Consider the following 18,229-nt stretch of genomic DNA (forward strand, 5'->3'; position numbering starts at 1 on the left):
ACAAGGTAGAGAGAGAGGGGGGGTGGGGGGTGGTCTATAGCCTTGTCATAATACCACCTACAGGGTACACAGCCAATGGTAAATTAATCACCCCCTGTGTGTGTGTGTGTGTGTGTGTGTGTACTTCATGATCCTCATCCTGTGTATGTATGTGTGTTTGGTACAGGTAGGGATCGTGGTACATGAGGTGGGTCACGCCATCGGCTTCTACCACGAGATCCGCCGCCCGGATCGTGACGACCACGTAGTCGTCAATGAGAAGAACATACTTAAAGACGAGCTTTTCAACTTCTATAAGCTACACTGGCTAGACGTCTCCATCAAGTACGACCTCTCCTCCGTCATGCACTACCACACACTAGTAAGTCGTACTCCACCTTCCTCGTTCTTCAAGTATCTCTCTTCTGTCTCTATACCTATTCTAAATTATAAGTATTCTAAAATGGATAAGGGCGTGGTTACAGGACAGGAAACAGCGAGTAAGCATTAACTGCACTAAATCCCATTGGAGCAACGTCACTAGTGGAGTTCCCCAATGCTCAGTACTTGGACCATTATTATTTATTATATACATAAAGGACATAGATATCGGCATAGACAACAACATAAGTAAATTTGCTGATGACACTAAAATCGGACGTGTAATTAAATCTGACGAGGACTCCACAAAACTAAAGGAAAATCTAAATAATTTTTTCGAATGGTCTGAAAAATGGCAGATGAAATTCAATGTGGACAAATGTAAAGTACTCAGTATAGGAGATGTAAACAGGGAAACCATTTACCAGATGAACAACGATGCCATTGAGAAATCCAACTGCGAGATAGATTTAGGGGTAATGATAAGTAGGAATCTTAAGCCAAGTAAACAATGTGTTTTTGTTCGTAACAAGGCTAATAAAGTACTTGGGTTCATACAAAGGAGTGTTAGTTACAAGACTAGCGAGGTCATCTTAAGATTATATCTTGCGCTTGTGAGACCTCACCTGGATTACGCAGTTCAGTTCTGGTCACCGTATTACAGAATGGATATAGAATCCTTGGAAAGAATCCAGAGGAGAATGACAAGACTAATCCCGGGCATTAGAAACCTTGAGTACAGAGACAGGTTAAAGCATCTTAACTTGCACTCCCTCGAGAGACGTAGAGCGAGGGGCCACATGATAGAGGTGTATAAATGGAAGTCAGGGCTAAGGAAAGGGGACATTACAAAGGTACTCAAACTATCCAACCAGGAGCGAACTCGTAACAATGGTTTTAAATTAGACAAATTTAGATTTAGGAGCGAAATAGGTAAACACTGGTTTGGAAACAGAGTAGTGGATGAATGGAACAAGTTACCAAATATCATCATTAACTCGAATACTCTGGATAACTTCAAACATATGTTGGATGCTTATATGAGCAATAGGGGTTGGGTGTAAATGGGACTGCCCAGTATAGGCCAATAGGCCCGCTGCAGTTTCCTCCATTCTTATCTCTATGTGTTCATCTCTCTTCATCTATCTCACGGTGCGTTTATCTCCCCCTCGTATCTATCTCACAAAAATAACTTTCTGTTTTTTTATGCTTGTGTGAAATCCTGATAATTTTAATTTTACGAGTGATATGTTTGTGGCGTAGGTGCAGATCTTAGGGTGTGGTGTAGGTACAGATCTCAGGGTATGGTGTAGGTAGAGATCTCAGGGTGTGGTGTAGGTAGAGATCTCAGGGTGGACCGTGATGTGGTTTATTATTTCTGCTGGCTAAACTCAACGTGCTGGCGGCCCCTGAGGGAGTGTTGGGGGTTCCTACAGGAGATTGTGTTGGTTGCAGGAGTGGTCAACCAACGAGAGGACGACGGTAGCCACCAAGGACCCGACCCTCCAGGGACTTATAGGACTGTGGAAGAGAGAGTCCAGCATGGGTCTGTCTCACAGGGACAAACTCTTAGCTAATAAGATCTACGGCTGCCTCGGTGAGTACCTAACCTAACCCAACCTAACCTAACCAAACATAACCTAACCTAACCAAACATAACATAACATAACCTAACCTAACCATAACATAACATAACGTAACATAACATAACATAACCTAACCTAACCAAACATAACGTAACATAACATAACCTATCCTCTCATAATTAGCTCTCACCTAACCTAACCTAACCTAATACAGCAAGTTGTGAGACGAAGACGATAATTAATTCCTTCTTGGTCTCTGTAGATGAGTGGTTGGCTAAATGTAACCTGAACCGCAACCCGTGTGAGAACGAAGGTTACCTGGGACTTGCCTGTACCTGTGTGTGTCCTCCAGGTACCAGCGGCCGCACCTGTCACCTCATCACTGGCGGATACTACGGTAAGTTCCCCCTCCCCCCACCCACCCACTCTCAGGAAGGTCAGGTCATATCAGAGGCTCTAAGGAAGGTCATAGGTCAAATGTCAGGTCACTACTAGAACATCAATCAAGGAAGACGAAGGCAATAGTTTACTTAGTCTAATATTTGGGAATTCCTTCATTTAAGTAATATTTTAGAATTGGATAAAAGTTTCCTGTAACGCCTGAAGTATATAATCTCTTTCACGTATATATTTGCAGATCACCTGAAGTCACCTTGTAGTCAGGACGTCACCTACCCTACCACCATCACTTCACCTAATTACCCCAACAACTACGACCCAGGTGAGTATATTGTGCACCTATTCTATGTTTATGTTCACACCTTCCCCTAAATCTCCTAATCCTCACCTGTTTTGGCCCCTCCTAGACGTTCCCCTGATTTTTCACCTGGATGTGCTCGCGTCTCCCTTGGTCAGACACCTGGTGCGTGTACCGGGTGGAGGCGCCGGAGTGTCAGGCGCCCGAGGTGGTGGTGGTGGACTTCCAGCTGGGACCAAGAGACCAGAGGGACCAGTGCTTCTACGACTACCTAGAGGTCCGCAACGAGTCTCTGTACGACGGCTTCCTGTGAGTCCCTCCACGCACGCACACACACACACACACACATGTCACTCAAACCTCCCTCCACACACACACACACATGTCATTCGCCACACTCACACATACACACACATGTCACTCAAACCTCCCTCCCACACACTCACCTGTCACTCACCACACACACAATGGTTGCCCCTCGTGTAACGAGGATAGCCGGCCCGAGGACCACCTAAGCCAACACAACATCCACACCCAGTGTCAAGGAATAGTCCGAGAAGACCGGACAACAAGCCAACTGCACTGGCTAACCATCACCCCGGAACACGATCCACAAAATGGATTAACATCCAGGTCCCCAATTACTGCTGGGTAGACAGAGGCAAATGACGTAAAAAAAACTTGCCCATAGTTTCACCCTGCCCGGGGATCGAACCCGGGTCCACTTACTTGCGAGGCGAGCATGTTGATCTTTTTTTCTTCTTTTTATACGGGGATTAGCCCACCCGAGCACAGGGCCTTGGGGGCGAACATATAATAATAATAATAATAATATTTAATAATAATTAAAAAACATAAAAATTATAACCAAAAAATATAAATAGTAATAATAATAACCATAGATAAATACACAAACGAAAAAATAAATTAAGAGTGAGAAACGATATACAACATGTATGTTGTGTTGTCAATAGTAAGAGAAACAGTTGAGACCCAGCAATTGTGTGTAAATGAGGCAGAAAGTCAGATCATCAACCTGGGACTTGGTCACATATGGCAGCAGGGTCTACCATTAGACAACACATTATGCTTCCAATATCTTCCCAGGGGGTAGTACCTCCCTGTTTGGTAGCTGCCAACTACCACAGGTCGCCCGCCCCACATACACACCTGAAGACAAACTAATCAACCTAACCTAACCTAAAACTACAAGATAAACTAGATCGTAACACAACATTGATCTTAATTCACAAGGAAAATAAAAAAACTCACTCACTCTCCCTTAAGAAACAAACTATTGACAATCTCACACCTGAACCTCCCTCAGTCCCTCATGTTAATCACTTGTTTATTAATCCTCACCAGGTAACCACAACAGGTAATGCTTGACGTCTTTTGGACAGGTTGAGGGTAGACAGAAACCAATGGATTTTTAATGAATGGACAGGTAGAAACTGACAGTGTACAAGGTAACGATTTAGATATACTAGTTTCTAAGTAGTTTTAAGCTAGTCAGTTAGTTATGATCTTTTGAATTAGAAAATAATCAAAGCAAATTGATTTAGATGTTTCTACTGATACTAACTAAACTGAGTAATTGTGTTAATTAGCCATTATCCCCGAGTCTTCAGGTGAGTCGGTACCTGTAAAACAAAATGTAATCAATGAATAAGTCAAAACGTAAACAACTCGAGAAGATTACATTAGTCTTTTTCATTGAGTTTTGTTCAATAATTTTTCACTTTACATAAAATAAAAACTTTGTGAATTTATCGTATTTTGTGTCTTCATTACATACTAAAGATGTATGTATGTATGTATGTATGTATGTATAGGTAAAGCAGGACAAGTAGGCTCATGAGAAAATATGTAGACAGGTAGATAATTATAATTAGCCTATGAGATAGATAGATAGAGAGAGAGACAGACAGACAGACAGACAGATAGATAGATAAATAGATAAATAGATAGAGAGAGAGAGACAGACAGACAGACAGACAGACAGATAGATAGATAGATAGATAGATAAATAGTTGGTTGGGTGGATAGATAGAAATAGACAGGATGAGACAGTTACACCTTGTTCCTCCTCGCCTACAGGAAGTGTGGGACAGACGTAGTGACAGGGACGAGGTGGCAAGCTAGGAGCAATTCCATGGTGCTTTACTTCAAGGGCTCAGAGGGAGGATATCGTGGCTTCAAGGCGGAGGTCAGGTTTACGCCCATCCCCGGCTGCTGTACTACCCTGTCCAACACCTCCACCTCCGTCGTGTACCTCCATACTCCAGGTTATCCTCACCCTTACGACGGCAACTTCCACTGTACCTACGGCCTTCCACTTGTAAGACCTCACACCTGAAATGGAGTCAGTTTTATTTTATTTGTTCTGTGGTTTATTTTCCTGTTTTACTCTTTGTTATGTTTTGTTAATCTTGTATAGTGTTTTTAGTTTGGTTTATTATTTCAACATTTATTTAATTTGCTGGGTTTGGTTTGGTTTGGTTTGATTTTGGTTTGGTTAGGTTAGGTTACGTTAGTCTTTTCTTTATTGCTTTGTCAAGACATTTATGTAAACTTGATGGCGTTTCTATTTCTCAATCTATTTTATTGTATATATTTTTTTATCAAGGTTAACATAGTGTATTAGTGTATGTGTATTAATCTTCACAAATGAGTACGTTAAGGTCGCAATCCAGGGTGAAATATTCCAACCTGCAGGAGGCGCCGGCGAAGGTAGTGGTGAAGGTGACGAGGAAAGGCGGTGGCAGCGCAGCAGACCCCTGGACCTGCGCCCTCAGACTCTGTCAGCCACATGGACGATGCCGCAGGTGAGAGATTCATCCTTACAGGACTAGAGAGGACGGCGACGGAGGGAGAACCATCCTGACGAAGGAAGACAATTATAAATACATCTTTTCTTTTCATTCATTCTTAATTGGTATTTTTTTCTGCATTACGTCTTAAGGAAACCCTATACACAATAAAACCTCCATTTAACGGACCACATGGAGAGGAATATCCGTTTTATCGAGGGTCCAGTAGATGTAAGACTCGCATCTAACGAACTATATATGACAGTCCGTTATGTATAGGACCCATTAGATGTGAAGCTCCTCTAACGGATTATATACAGAGAGAAGTCCGTTATATTAAGGTTTCACTGCATATTACATACAATCTGGAAACTTTACGTGAGTCTCCCGCAACAGGTACTGCCGGGGAGTAGGGAAGAGGTCGGGGAGGGAGTGGAGGCAGGAGGTGGTGCTGCCCAACGTGGCCTCAGTACACCACCTTCAGTATAACAAGCGAGTCTCACCCTTCAGAGCCGAGAACGGTGCCTTCCAGGTCTCTCTCACCCTCGAAGAGTCTCCCTGCCACAAGGTGAGTCTTAACTCTCCCTGGAATACCACCTAACCTAACCTCCCTGGAATACAACCTGGATTTATTTATACAATATATTACCACAATGCAAGATCATACAATAGACTCACGTGAAGGTTAGTCATCCCAGCTGATTTCACCTGATGATTAAACACACTAACCTAACCTAACTTCTCACCCTAACCTAACCTAACCAAACTTCTCACCCTAACCTAACCTAACCTAACCTAACCTAACTTAACTTCTCACCCAAACCTAACCTAACCTAACCTAACCTAACCTAACCTAACCTAACTTCTCGCCCTAACCTAACCTAACTTCTCACCCTAACCTAACCTAACCTAACCTAACCTAACCTAACCTTCAGGTGACAAGCTTATACAAGTATTTCAAGATTACATGTTAGAGATCCTGTAGTGGACGCGTTTATTTCTGAGGCAATAAGTACCAGCTGTAGTTCATCACTTTGCATTATGTTTTATATCAATTACATTAAGATATTTTGATCATCTCTCAGTATCTCCTTTCACTATCTCTCACTATCTCCTATCACTATCTCTCACCATCATCTCTCACTATCTCTCACCACTATCTCTCACTATATCCTATCAAAATCTCTCACCATCATCTCTCACTATATCCATCACTATCTCCCATCACTATCTCTCACTATCTCCATCACTATCTCTCACTATCTCCTATCACTATCTCTCACCACTATCTCTCACTATCTCCATCACTATCTCTCACTATCTCCATCACTATCTCTCACCATCTCTCACTATCTCCCATCACTATCTCTCACTATCTCCATCACTATCTCCCATCACTATCTCTCACCATCATCTCTCATCACTATCTCTCACTATCTCCATCACTATCTCTCACCATCTCCCATCAAAATCTCTCACCATCTCCCACTCATACTATCTATCACTATCTCACACCATTCTCACCATTCCATCACTATCTCTCCCACTCACCATCTCCCATCACTATCTCTCACCATTCCCGCTCACTATTCCATCACTATCTCCCATCACTATCTCTCACTATCTCACTATCACTATCTCCATCACTATCTCTCCTATCTCTCACTATCTCCCATCACTATCTCTCACTATCTCCCATCACTATCTCTCACCATTAACTCTCACTATCTCCCATCACTATCTCTCACCACTATCTCTCACTATCTCCATCACTATCTCTCACCATCATCTCTCACTATCTCCATCACTATCTCTCACCATCATCTCTCACTATCTCCCATCACTATCTCTTACCACCATTTCTCACTATCGTTCACCATCATCTCTTATAATCTCTCACTGTCTCTCACTATCTCCCATCATCTCTCACTATCGTTCACTGTCTTTTACTATCTCTCACCATCATTTCTCACACTAACTCTCATTATCTCTCATCATCATCATCATCATCATCTCTACGTTACCATCTCTCATTTTCTCTTACAATCGTCTTTCACTATTTCTCATAATCATCTCTCACCATAAAAGAGTAAGAGATCTATATCGTGATCACAGATATGCGCAGGATTAGTCTCATGCTTCTATGAGACCTTCAGTGCAGTGGTGGATTCCAGGAGGAGTGGTGGATCCAGGAGTGAGTGGTGGATTCCAGGTGAGTGAGTGGTGATCCAGGGGAGGAGTGGATCCAGGTGAGTGAGTGGTGGATCCAGGTGAGTGAGTGGTGAATCCAGGAGTGAGTGGTGGATCCAGGTGAGTGAGTGGTGGATCCAGGTGAGTGAGTGGTGGATCCAGGTGAGTGAGTGGATCCAGGTGAGTGAGTGGTGGATCCAGGTGAGTGAGTGGATCCAGGTGAGTGAGTGGTGGATCCAGGTGAGTGAGATCCAGGTGAGTGAGTGGTGGATCCAGGTGAGTGAGTGGTGGATCCAGGAGTGAGTGGTGATCCAGGTGGGAGGAGTGGTGGATCCAGGTTGAGGAGTGAGTGGTGATCCAGGTGAGTGAGTGAGCAGTGATCCAGGTGGAGGAGTGGTGGATCCAGTGAGGAGTGGTGGATCCAGGTGAGTGAGTGGCGTGTGGATCCAGGTGAGGAGCGGGTGGATCTAGGTGGAGTGAGGCAGATCCAGGTGGAGTGAGTGAGTGGTGGATCCAGGAGGAGAGTGATGATCCAGGTGAGTGAGTGGTGGATCCAGGTGAGTGAGTGGATCCAGGTGAGTGAGTGGTGGATCCAGGTGAGGAGTGATGGATCCAGGTGAGTGGAGTAGTGGATCCAGAGCTGAGTGGTGGATCCAGGTGGAGGAGTGTGATCCAGGTGAGTGAGTGATGGATCCAGGTGAATGAGTGGTGGATCCAGGTGAGGGAGTGAGGAAATCTAGGTAAGGGAATGGTGGATCCAGGAGGAGGCAGATCTAGTGAGGGAGCAGTGGTGGATCTAGGTAAGGAATGGTGGATCCAGGTGAGTGAGCGGTGGATCTTAGGGTGGAGTGAGTGGTGAATCCAGGTGAGTGAGTGGTGGATCCAGGTGGAGTGAGAGTGAATCCAGGTGAGTGAGTGGTGGATCCAGGGGAGTGAGTGGCATCCAGGTGAGTGAGTAGTGAATCCAGGTGAGTGAGCGGTGGATCCAGGTGAGGAGTGGTGAATCAAGGTAAGTGAGTGAGTGGTGGATCCAGGTGAGTGAGTGAGTGGTGAATCCAGGTGAGTGAGTGAGTGGTGAATCCAGGTGAGTGAGTGAGTGGTGGATCCAGGTGAGCCAGTGGTGGATCCAGGTGAGGAGTGAGTGGTGATCTAGGTGGAGTGAGTGGTGAATCCAGGTGAGTGAGTGGTGGATCCAGTGAGTGAGTGGTGGATCCAGGTGAGTGAGTGGTAGATCCAGGTGAGTGAGTGGTGGATCCAGGTGAGCGAGTGGTGGATCCAGGTGAGTGAGTGGTGGATCCAGGTACTTCCTATAACATCAACAAGTCGTCCCCCTACAGGCGCCCCGAGAAAGCCACGTCAAGGTGAGTATGGAAGTCCTTTACCTGACGGGCCACGAGGACTCCTACCTGGTGGTGAACGAGGCAGGGGACGCCACCTACCCAGAGGACACCACCAGGGTCTACCACAGCCAGGATGAGGCGCCGCAGTCCTTCGTGTCGCTGGACCACAAAATATCACTGGTGCTTCAGGGAGACTTTGGCACGCACATCAACATGATATATGAGTTGTGTGAGTATCCCCCTCCGTGTGTGTGTGTGTGTGTGTTAGAAGACTACTTTGAAGAAAATAATCCCATTAATTTCTATCAACCTCTTTCCTCAGACGAGTGTGTAGACAGCGACGAGGAGTGTGAGTATTGGGCTGTGAGTGGTGAGTGTGACAAGAACCCACTCTGGATGAAGGAACACTGCAAGAGGTCCTGTCTCATATGTGGTGAGATAGAGTTATACAGACCATATAGTGATACAATATAGTTAGACCTATAATAATAATCGTTTTCTATTAAAGTAAAACCAGAAAAAATGTTTAGGGATAACAATGATAAAATATTTACTCTCACTATTTCATTTATGATTCATATTTTCTCTATATGTTTACCTTAGTATACATCTGAATTGATATAGATGACGTGTATTGAGGCAAAATAGAGTAAATAATGAGAAAATTAGGAACTTAATGCCTCCCACTTTCTCAGACTACTCGACAACATGTGACGACGGACATCCTGACTGTGAGTTCTGGGCTAAACACGACCAGTGTGAGGAGAACCGCATCTGGATGAACGTTCACTGCCGGAATGCTTGTGGCTACTGCGGTAAGTAGAGCGCTCATGAGGTGGTAGTGGTGACTGTGGTGGAGGTCAGTGACGTTGACGATGAGTGACGATGGTGATGATTTTCGTGGTGTTGAGTGACTAAATTATTGGTGATAGTGTTGACTGTGGCGATGACTGTAGTGGTTGCAGTAGTGACTATAATGGTGTTATGGGTGATACTTGTACCTATGAGCATGATGGTGACTATCTGTTGTTGTGTGTGGTGTGAGTGATGGTGACTGGTTGTTGATACGTGATGATATACAAACACTAGTAGCTTCTCTCAGATAGATTTTACCTCTTGACAAGTATTTTAGAAGTTTATTAATAATCTTAGAGAAATAACAACCAGCTTTCATTACCGAGTATCCTGAGAGAGAGAGAGAGAGAGAGAGAGAGAGAGAGAGAGTTACTTTAGGTCGCTTGATGAGATGTATTTATGATAACCATTTAATGTTATGTGCGCATCTAAGTCACGTCTTACAATGTTACCTTCTGCCGCCTGGTGATTCATCCTGATGTCTCGTCTCGTGTTTCCCCGTCCTCGTTCTTGTCCTTGTCTCGTCCTCGTGGTGTGGACAGAGAGGTGCTGGGACGCCAACATCTGGTGTGAACAGTGGGCAGCCATCGGGGAGTGTGAAGGCAATCCTGACTACATGAACCAATTCTGTAGGAAGTCATGTGGGATCTGTAGTGAGTACCTCGCCTTGCTGTGTCACGCTGCTGGTACTCAGTGTTATAAAATGTGGCCTGTTACAAAATCATTTCACATTGTACATAGTCATAAAATTATATAGTCTGTCCCAACATTAATTTCATATTCGAGATTTATAAATTATTTGACTTAGTTTAAGATTATTTAACATCTAGACAGTTGTGTTTCTTATAATTTGTAACTCTTTATGGCACAGTGTAATTACTGACCTTATTAAGCACTACCACCTTCTTGTGTCACTCTCATCTATTCTCTTCTTTCTTTTTATTTTGTTCAGTAGAAGACGAAGGAAACGTAACCACGACTACTGCTGAGGGACTGACGGAGAGACCGACGACCTCCTCTCCTCCCATGGTAGGTTCTCGCCCCACCACCACAGCCTCTCTCACCTTTAGGAAACCACGACCTCCCAGGAAGCACAACAGAGTGTCTTTCAACTACACCCGTCCTCCAACGACCCCCAGACAGAGGAGTCACCCCACCAAACACCCTGGAGAAAACGAGACAACGAAAAGCATCACCAAGAACCAGATGTTGAAGCCGACAAAAGCCAACCGCAAATATAAACCAAAGAGGACAAGATATTCTGAACCTCCACGACGGAATCAGCTGATGGACCGCAAGCCAAAGTTCGATGAAGCTTTTGGCAAAAAAGACATTTCCAGGTCTCCAGTTACTCGCCTGACTCCTCGACCTTACAAGAAGAAACAAATTGTGAGACCTTCTGCCAAGAAAAGACCGAATGTAATGAGACCACAAAATACAACTTTTGTACGATCTAATGAGAGAAGACCAACCAAGAAATTCACTCACACAGATAAAAGGTTAAGTAAGAAGCCAACTACTGCCACACCAACCTTTCACACAACAACAACTTCTGAACTATTGTCCACAAACAACTCTCTCAGCGCTGTCTTAGTGACGGCGCTTCCTCACAGACATGGAAGATTAAAACCAAGTTCTCTTAACAGAAGTAAAGCGACTCCAACTTCTCTTAGGGGAGACAGAGTGACCACAACGCCTCTCACGATAGAAAAGGTAATTGCAGCGCCTCTGACGTCAGAGCGAGTGACAACAACTCCATATACAATAGACAGAATAACACCAGATCTACCCACAGTAGACAGAATGACAACAGCGTCTCTTACTGCAGACAGAGACACACCAGCATTTCTCAGGACAGTCGGAGTGACGCCAGAGCCTATACACGAAGCCATGGTTACACCAGCGCCTCTGGTGGGAGTCAGGGGGACACCAGAACCTTTGAGAACAAGCAGGAAGAAGACAACAAGCCCTTCGTCGATCCAAAATCCCCGCAGTACATCCTCCAAGCTGCCTGACACAAGAGTCACCAGCAAAGAGACTGGTGAGAGCACCACGCCAAAGGATCCCGGCGGAGTTTACAAATCTCAGGGAATTTACGAGGAGCCTCAGTTGTCCACCATGTCTCAAGAGGGCGAGAGTGATGTCTGTGATGGCCGACGATGTGGAGGTGAACGACAAGGTCCTGATGCTCCTCCATCTGAGAAGAGTGAAGTAGTTGTCAGTAGACCTTTAAGAAGTCGATTTCATGACAATTCAACAAAGAGGAGGACAAACACCGTGACCACAACGACCCAACAAGGTCGAGCAGAAGAAGAAGAGGAACGTTTGAACGGAGGAGTGAAAAAGGAAAGGGAAAATAAACACCGGAAACACAAAAACAAAAGACGACACCAACGGCGAGAGAACAGAGGAAGCCGAAGACGGAGCCAACAACACAAGGAAGATAAAGACATACTGAAGAGAACCCGGAAACAGCGTCTAGGTGAAGGTGGACACCGAGGGAGGAAGAACACAAAAGGCAGAAGTAGCAACAGACGAGAGAGAGACAGGAAGAAGGACAGTCGAAGAGGTGACAAACAGGAAGACGAGAATCAAAGAAGAAGAAAGAAGAAGCAGAGGCATGGCGGAGGGAACACTAGACGCACCTCCTCCAAACATCAACGTCGCGGGAAATTTAATAAAAGGTAACTACAACATGGCTTTGAGGATCACTTATATAACTTAGGGGGAAGTGGGGGGTAGAGGGGGAGTGGAGGGGGAAGTGGGGGAGTGGAGGGGGAAGTGGGGGAGTGGAGGGGGAAGTGGAGTGGAGGGGGGAGTGGGAGGGTGAACGGGAAAGTGGGAGAGGGGAGGGTGGAGGGAGAGGGGGTTTAGCAACATTCAGGAGGTGTCAGTCACAATTTATGGTCAGATAGACATAGAGACATTCGGGGTTCAGTTTGATTTTTAAAGTACTGCTGTAAATTGTATGTCTGACGTCATATTAAATAAACTCGTATGATAATATTTCCCAGAATAACAAAACAAATTACCAAAGCATCAGAAGTAAAAGTTAGTCGTTGTATTTCATATGTGTGGAGTCTTATGGAGGGAGATCAATATTATGGAGTTATTTAATGATATACTGGGTGTGTGTGTTCCAGGAGGCGTGGTGGTGGTGGTGGTGCTCTGAAGGCGAACCATACAGCAGGCGAGGTGACGCAGCCAATCACTACACAGACGACCATCTCTCCCTCACCTACCACACCATTCCCACTCACCAACCTGCCCCTACCATCTACTAGTACCAAGACACCTGATACCCTGCCATCCATCTCTCATCCACCACCTTCCCTCACCCAGCCCACACCTACATCTCAGGTCACACCCACATCTCAGGTCACACCCACATCTCAGGTCACACCCACAGCTCACCCCACACCCACCACCGAGCCCAAACCCACCACCCAGCACACTACGCCCACTACCCAGCCCACAACTCAGGTCCCATCCACCACCCACTCATCTCCTCCACCAGACGCCAACATCACCTCCACCACTCCACGTCTTGGTGTCTCAAGCATCTGGTCGCCCCTGGATTCGAACCCCACTGCAGGGAGACCCACCGTGACCACCGCCACACGCCTGCCAGTAGTATCCACAACCACGACAACTACAAGAACTACGTCCATAATCCAATCAGTCTTTACAACTACACCTCGAACCACAATCACACCCAACATCACCCCGCCCATCCGCCAATCACATCTTACAACCGAGACTGTCCACCAATCAACACACGGAACCACGCCCACCTCTACTACGTCCATAAAGTTCCCATTATCTACACCTTCTCCTCAAACTGTAGCTACGCCCGCCCCGCCCACCACGCCCGCACTACCGCCTCCCTCAACACTCACCTCTGTCAACTGGCGTCACACGACTCTCCCGTGGTCAACACCTTCCAGCCTGAGTAAGTGTTCTCCTGACGAAGGTGTGTGTGTGTGTTCTCTTTGTCTCCTCTAGCCTCACACACATTAGTTTGACATCCGCTCGTAAGATAGGATAAATATATCATATATAGTGAGAATGTCTCCTCATACTTTCTATGATTTTTTCTACAGGTACTGAGCAAGAACCAACGGGAGTAGATTCGACAGACGCAGCAGTGTTGGGTGTCCTTCTCCCTCGTCAGCCTCACCAAAATAGTGTTTACAGACACACTCCTCACTCCATCAGTTCCTCTCTACCTTCACGCAAGCACAGTAAACCACATAAACACAATAAACCAAATAAACCAAGTAACTCAAACAAGAATAGTAAACCACGGAAGTATAAGAAACCACACAAGTACGTTAACAGAAGACGCGGTCGCCCACACACCAATCGACCAATACACTCGCGTCTTCCTGAAGATAAGAGACGCACCAAGATGACCTCAAACCACCGCCAGCATCCCGATAAGCAATATAGCCTCAGTGCCAACAACAGGTCACCTCACCACCGCCGACGACTCTCCCACCTCCTCCCCGACTGGCTGCACCGCTTTGGCCCTCACAGATATTCCTTCCAACAGCAAAACTTGAATTCTCTACAAGAAAGACGTAACCAGAAGACACCAAACCGAAGAAGACGTCCAACACAACACTCCCAGACGGGGTCATCACCTGCAGTGTACCACAACCTTAACCAAGACCTACCTGGATCCCGACGGAGGATAGGGACCTCTGGCAGGAGTACGCAGACGAAGCAGGACAAAACAGAGCTAGAGGCGCAGACTCAGATAGATAACCAGACGGAGACGGTGACGGAGACGCAGCCAGGGAGCAGCCAGCCTCCACAACGGTCCCCAGAGAGATACGCGGAGTGGGGCATCGGTCCAGTGAGGCCGCCGTGAGTGTCTTGTTATCACAACTTTTTGGGAAAAACAATTTATTATTTTTTTAGTCTACTTCCACAAAAAATGCAAGTCATCATGAGCATGCAATTTTAGCATTAAATATAAGTAACAAGCATTCGAGGCACCAATGTATATAGGGCCCATCCTAACCTAACAAAACATATACCCATTAGGAATAGAGCCAATTACGACAGGGCCTCAATCCCTATGGTTAGGTTAGATAAGGCCTATTTAAGACCCTGGCCTATAAAGACTGATTAGGACCTATTAAGAATGATGCCTATGAGAACTAGAACCTATTAAGACTGAAAATCAAACAGCCAGTCACCTTAATAACCCACTTTGAACTCCTCCTTCTATGGGTACGAGTTTATTTGACCTGGCAGCTGATTCTTGTATTGACATCAACAAGAACCAACAATAAACTCCCTTCCTCTACTAATCAACATCCCAGACTACATTTTACAGGGTCGCCCTCCTTCATGACCTACAGGAGACTAGAGAATGGGCGTGTGAGAGAGAGAGAGATGTTATGGGCACAAGGAGGCCCTCACACCTACCACCAAGGTAGGGGTAAGGGCCTCATGCCTCGGTGCGATGGTCGGGTGCCTCAAGGTGTAGATGAGATGAGAGAGAGAGAGAGAGAGAGAGAGAGAGAGAGAGGTCAGATATAACAGCACCCACCACACACTGTCTCAGGCTTCACTCGTCCGGGAGAAGACAGCCTCCTCGCCCGGGCTGGAAGTTCAGGCGAGCATTCTACCGCCGAGAACACATTTACGAGGACATCTGGCCTCCGAGACCCCTGCGAGACCGGGGCACCTCGAGGACGCCCACACAGAGGCTTCCACACACTCGAGGCTTCAGGTGTGTGTTGATGGTAGTGATGGTAGAGATGGTAGTGATGGTAACAGAGATAACAGTACCCCCATCTACGGTCAACAGTGTATATAGAGAATCCACGAGAAACTTCCATATTTTTTGTAGATATTCTGAACCCATTTTAAGACATGCACAGAGAGTTATGTAGCAGCCATTTTGTATATAATTTCATCCCATTTAATGACATCTAATAGGAGAATTATTGGAGTTATTTCTGTATATAAGCTGAAATAATTAATTACATATTTGCCATTAATAAATAAAGTAGATAATTCTTGTTTTATGTACATATTGTTATTGTTATTAGTATTGGTATTATTAAAGTTATTGTTATTATTGCTATTATTATTATTATTATTATTATTATTATTATCGAAGAATTATCAGTGACGTCATCTGTTACAGGTAAGGCAGGTGGACGCCAGCCACTGATGAGTCACGCCACCAGCCCTCACCTCTCTCTCTCTCTCTCTCTCTCTCTCTCTCTCCCCTTTTCTATGTATATATATCTATTTCGATATCTCTACTACCCTTCAACCAGCTGTGGGATACAGCTGGAGCATCTACCAACCTTTAAGCAGCTGTAGAGTGCAGCTGGAATATCTACCAGCCTTCAACCAGCTGTAGAGTGCAACTGGAATATCTACCAGCCTTCAACCGGCCGTAGAGTACAGTTGGAACATCTAGCAGCCTTCAACCAGCTGTAGAGTGCAGCTGGAACAAATCATGGTGAATATACCTGGATAAGACGTGTTCTGGCCGACAGCTTCACGTTCCTGACGAGAGTTTGTGATCAACCTACCATACGAGTTGGTGTACAGGGTGGGCCAGAATGAATGACCAAAATCTGAGTATTCCTTTTTGACGACTCTGTATATATTTCAGTCTTGGTGCTATACATAATAAGTACATATACGATACATATAAGGGACAGTTAATATACATATATGATGGAATATATATCTACTATAGACATTTATTTCTGTGAGTGGAAACTGTTACTGTATCATCTCCAGACCAGGATTCGAACCCATGACCGATATATAAATGGGTTCAGACTTATTGATCAGTGATTCAAGGCGCTATAGTCAGGCCACCACGATCCTGCTGTTCGTGTAAGAAGTGAATGACTATATTTCGTGGCCTGTTAGTCCTGTTAAAGATGGCGGGTGTTTGTTTACGTTTATTGTGAGCCGCCATCTTGTATACCTCATGAGCCGCCATCTTGGATCCCTCGTGAGCTGCCATTTTGGATCCTTCGTGAGCAGCCATCTTGTATCCCTCATGAGCCGCCATGTTGGATCCCTCGTGAGCTGCCATCTTGGATCCCTCATGAGCCGCCATCTTGTATCCCTCGTGAGCAGCCATTTTGTATCCCTCATGAGCCGCCATCTTGGATCCCTCATGAGCCGCCATCTTGTATCCCTCGTGAGCAGCTATTTTGTATCCCTCATGAGCCGCCATCTTGTATCCCTCATGAGCCGCCATCTTGGATCCCTCGTGAGCTGCCATTTTGTATCCCTCATGAGCCGCCATCTTGGATCCCTCATGAGCCGCCATCTTGGATCCCCTACAGATGACCTCGCCATTTGAACAAACTATCTGGAACATGAAGTCGTCTTTCTTGCTCACTCCGGGTGTTCAATTGATGATGAATGTAGTAACGTGAAGTGTCAAGGTACGATGTTGAACAGATTGAACATGTGTTATTCCCCTGATAATATGGAACAGTGAACGTGAAGTACTTAGTGGTGATGTTGAACAAAAAACGTGTGAGTTGTTCACTGTATATCATGTCATATAACTCTAAGCTACCACATGACGTCATATTGCTCCCACCTACCTTCATGACGTCACATAAACCAGTAATGACGTCATAGAACCCACTGATGACGTCAGATAAACCCGCTTATGACGTCACATATTCCCCCTTTATAATGACGCTGACGCTTATAAACAAATCACTGCCATTAGGGTGTAGAGTACAAGGTAAGGTCCCAGAACAGAGACCAATTAGGCCTGAGGTCTCTTGGTAGGAGGGTCAGCAGAGGGTCAGTGCTAAATAGAACTGAAAGTGGGTCGTTAGAGGCAGTGTGGATACAGCACACTGTGTACTCAGGAAGCTGTTGGAGGAACTGGGAGCGCCCGGAAATCTAACCACCGACCCCTGGAACAAGAGATAGGGCCTCATTTAGACAGGGGCCCAATAGGACTGATATTCCTTAAAACTTGGGCCCATTAGGACTAAGGCCCATCAAAGCTGGGGCCAATTGGGACTGGCCCCCCCTTATGGATAGGGTCCATTATTACTCGGTACTTCACCTTTGTTTATCATTATTGTTTATATACTCCCAATATCTTTCATTATTCTCTGTTCCTTTAATTCTTAAGTAAATATAACAAAACTTTAACCTTATCTTTGTTTATCATCTTTATCACAATTTATTATACTTTATATTAGTTTATTTACAATTACTGGGCTGCATTTGAAAAAAAAATTCATGAGGTGCGGGGTTTCTTAGCTGATTCTTTATGTATTTTGCGTGCTGATTCCAAAAATGCCATTCATTTTGCCCAATCAGGTCAGATTTTTATGCTATGGGAATTAGGAAAAAATCGAAATTCTT

At 45.2% G+C, this 18,229-nt stretch overlaps 2 protein-coding genes across 3 annotated transcripts in view; both read left to right on the plus strand.

Annotated features, from left to right (window-relative positions):
* Nucleotides 1–6,072, plus strand: part of LOC121859256 (blastula protease 10-like) — a 55,925-nt gene extending 49,853 nt beyond the window's left edge. The window contains exons 4-12 of the mRNA XM_042356004.1: nucleotides 1–5; nucleotides 167–361; nucleotides 1,816–1,957; nucleotides 2,209–2,343; nucleotides 2,584–2,667; nucleotides 2,802–2,952; nucleotides 4,744–4,984; nucleotides 5,362–5,471; nucleotides 5,853–6,072. The exon at nucleotides 1–5 is cut by the window's left edge and continues 186 nt beyond it. Of these exons, the coding sequence (XP_042211938.1) occupies nucleotides 1–5; nucleotides 167–361; nucleotides 1,816–1,957; nucleotides 2,209–2,343; nucleotides 2,584–2,667; nucleotides 2,802–2,952; nucleotides 4,744–4,984; nucleotides 5,362–5,471; nucleotides 5,853–6,057 (1,268 nt within the window). The 3' untranslated portion in view covers nucleotides 6,058–6,072. The remainder of the gene's footprint in view (nucleotides 6–166; nucleotides 362–1,815; nucleotides 1,958–2,208; nucleotides 2,344–2,583; nucleotides 2,668–2,801; nucleotides 2,953–4,743; nucleotides 4,985–5,361; nucleotides 5,472–5,852) is intronic.
* A 2,909-nt stretch (nucleotides 6,073–8,981) lies between these two features.
* On the plus strand, nucleotides 8,982–18,013 carry LOC121859257 (serine/arginine repetitive matrix protein 1-like). Of its 2 annotated transcripts, none has more exons than XM_042356006.1 (9): nucleotides 8,982–9,215; nucleotides 9,309–9,419; nucleotides 9,682–9,801; nucleotides 10,384–10,494; nucleotides 10,794–12,525; nucleotides 12,985–13,793; nucleotides 13,945–14,713; nucleotides 15,420–15,587; nucleotides 16,008–18,013. In XM_042356006.1, the coding sequence occupies exons 1-9, from the start codon at nucleotides 9,014–9,016 to the stop codon at nucleotides 16,009–16,011; spliced, it is 4,026 nt and encodes a 1,341-aa protein (XP_042211940.1). In that variant the 5' UTR covers nucleotides 8,982–9,013; the 3' UTR covers nucleotides 16,012–18,013. The 2 variants fall into 2 exon arrangements, with proteins under 2 accessions (XP_042211940.1, XP_042211941.1); XM_042356007.1 differs by having other exon boundaries at nucleotides 10,797–12,525.
* The last annotated feature ends 216 nt before the right edge of the window (nucleotides 18,014–18,229 follow it).

Source organism: Homarus americanus, unplaced genomic scaffold (genome assembly GCF_018991925.1).
Source record: "Homarus americanus isolate GMGI-L3 unplaced genomic scaffold, GMGI_Hamer_2.0 scaffold36188, whole genome shotgun sequence".
Lineage (NCBI taxonomy): Eukaryota > Metazoa > Arthropoda > Malacostraca > Decapoda > Nephropidae > Homarus > Homarus americanus.

Bases quoted from the DNA above. Each gene is read 5' to 3' on its own strand.
- LOC121859257 (XM_042356006.1), top strand. From the start codon at position 9,014: ATGGAAGTCCTTTACCTGACGGGCCACGAGGACTCCTACCTGGTGGTG. The intron at 10,495-10,793 runs GTGAGTACCTCG...TATTTTGTTCAG, and splicing joins GAAGTCATGTGGGATCTGTA to TAGAAGACGAAGGAAACGTA. The intron at 13,794-13,944 runs GTAAGTGTTCTC...TTTTTTCTACAG, and splicing joins GTCAACACCTTCCAGCCTGA to GTACTGAGCAAGAACCAACG.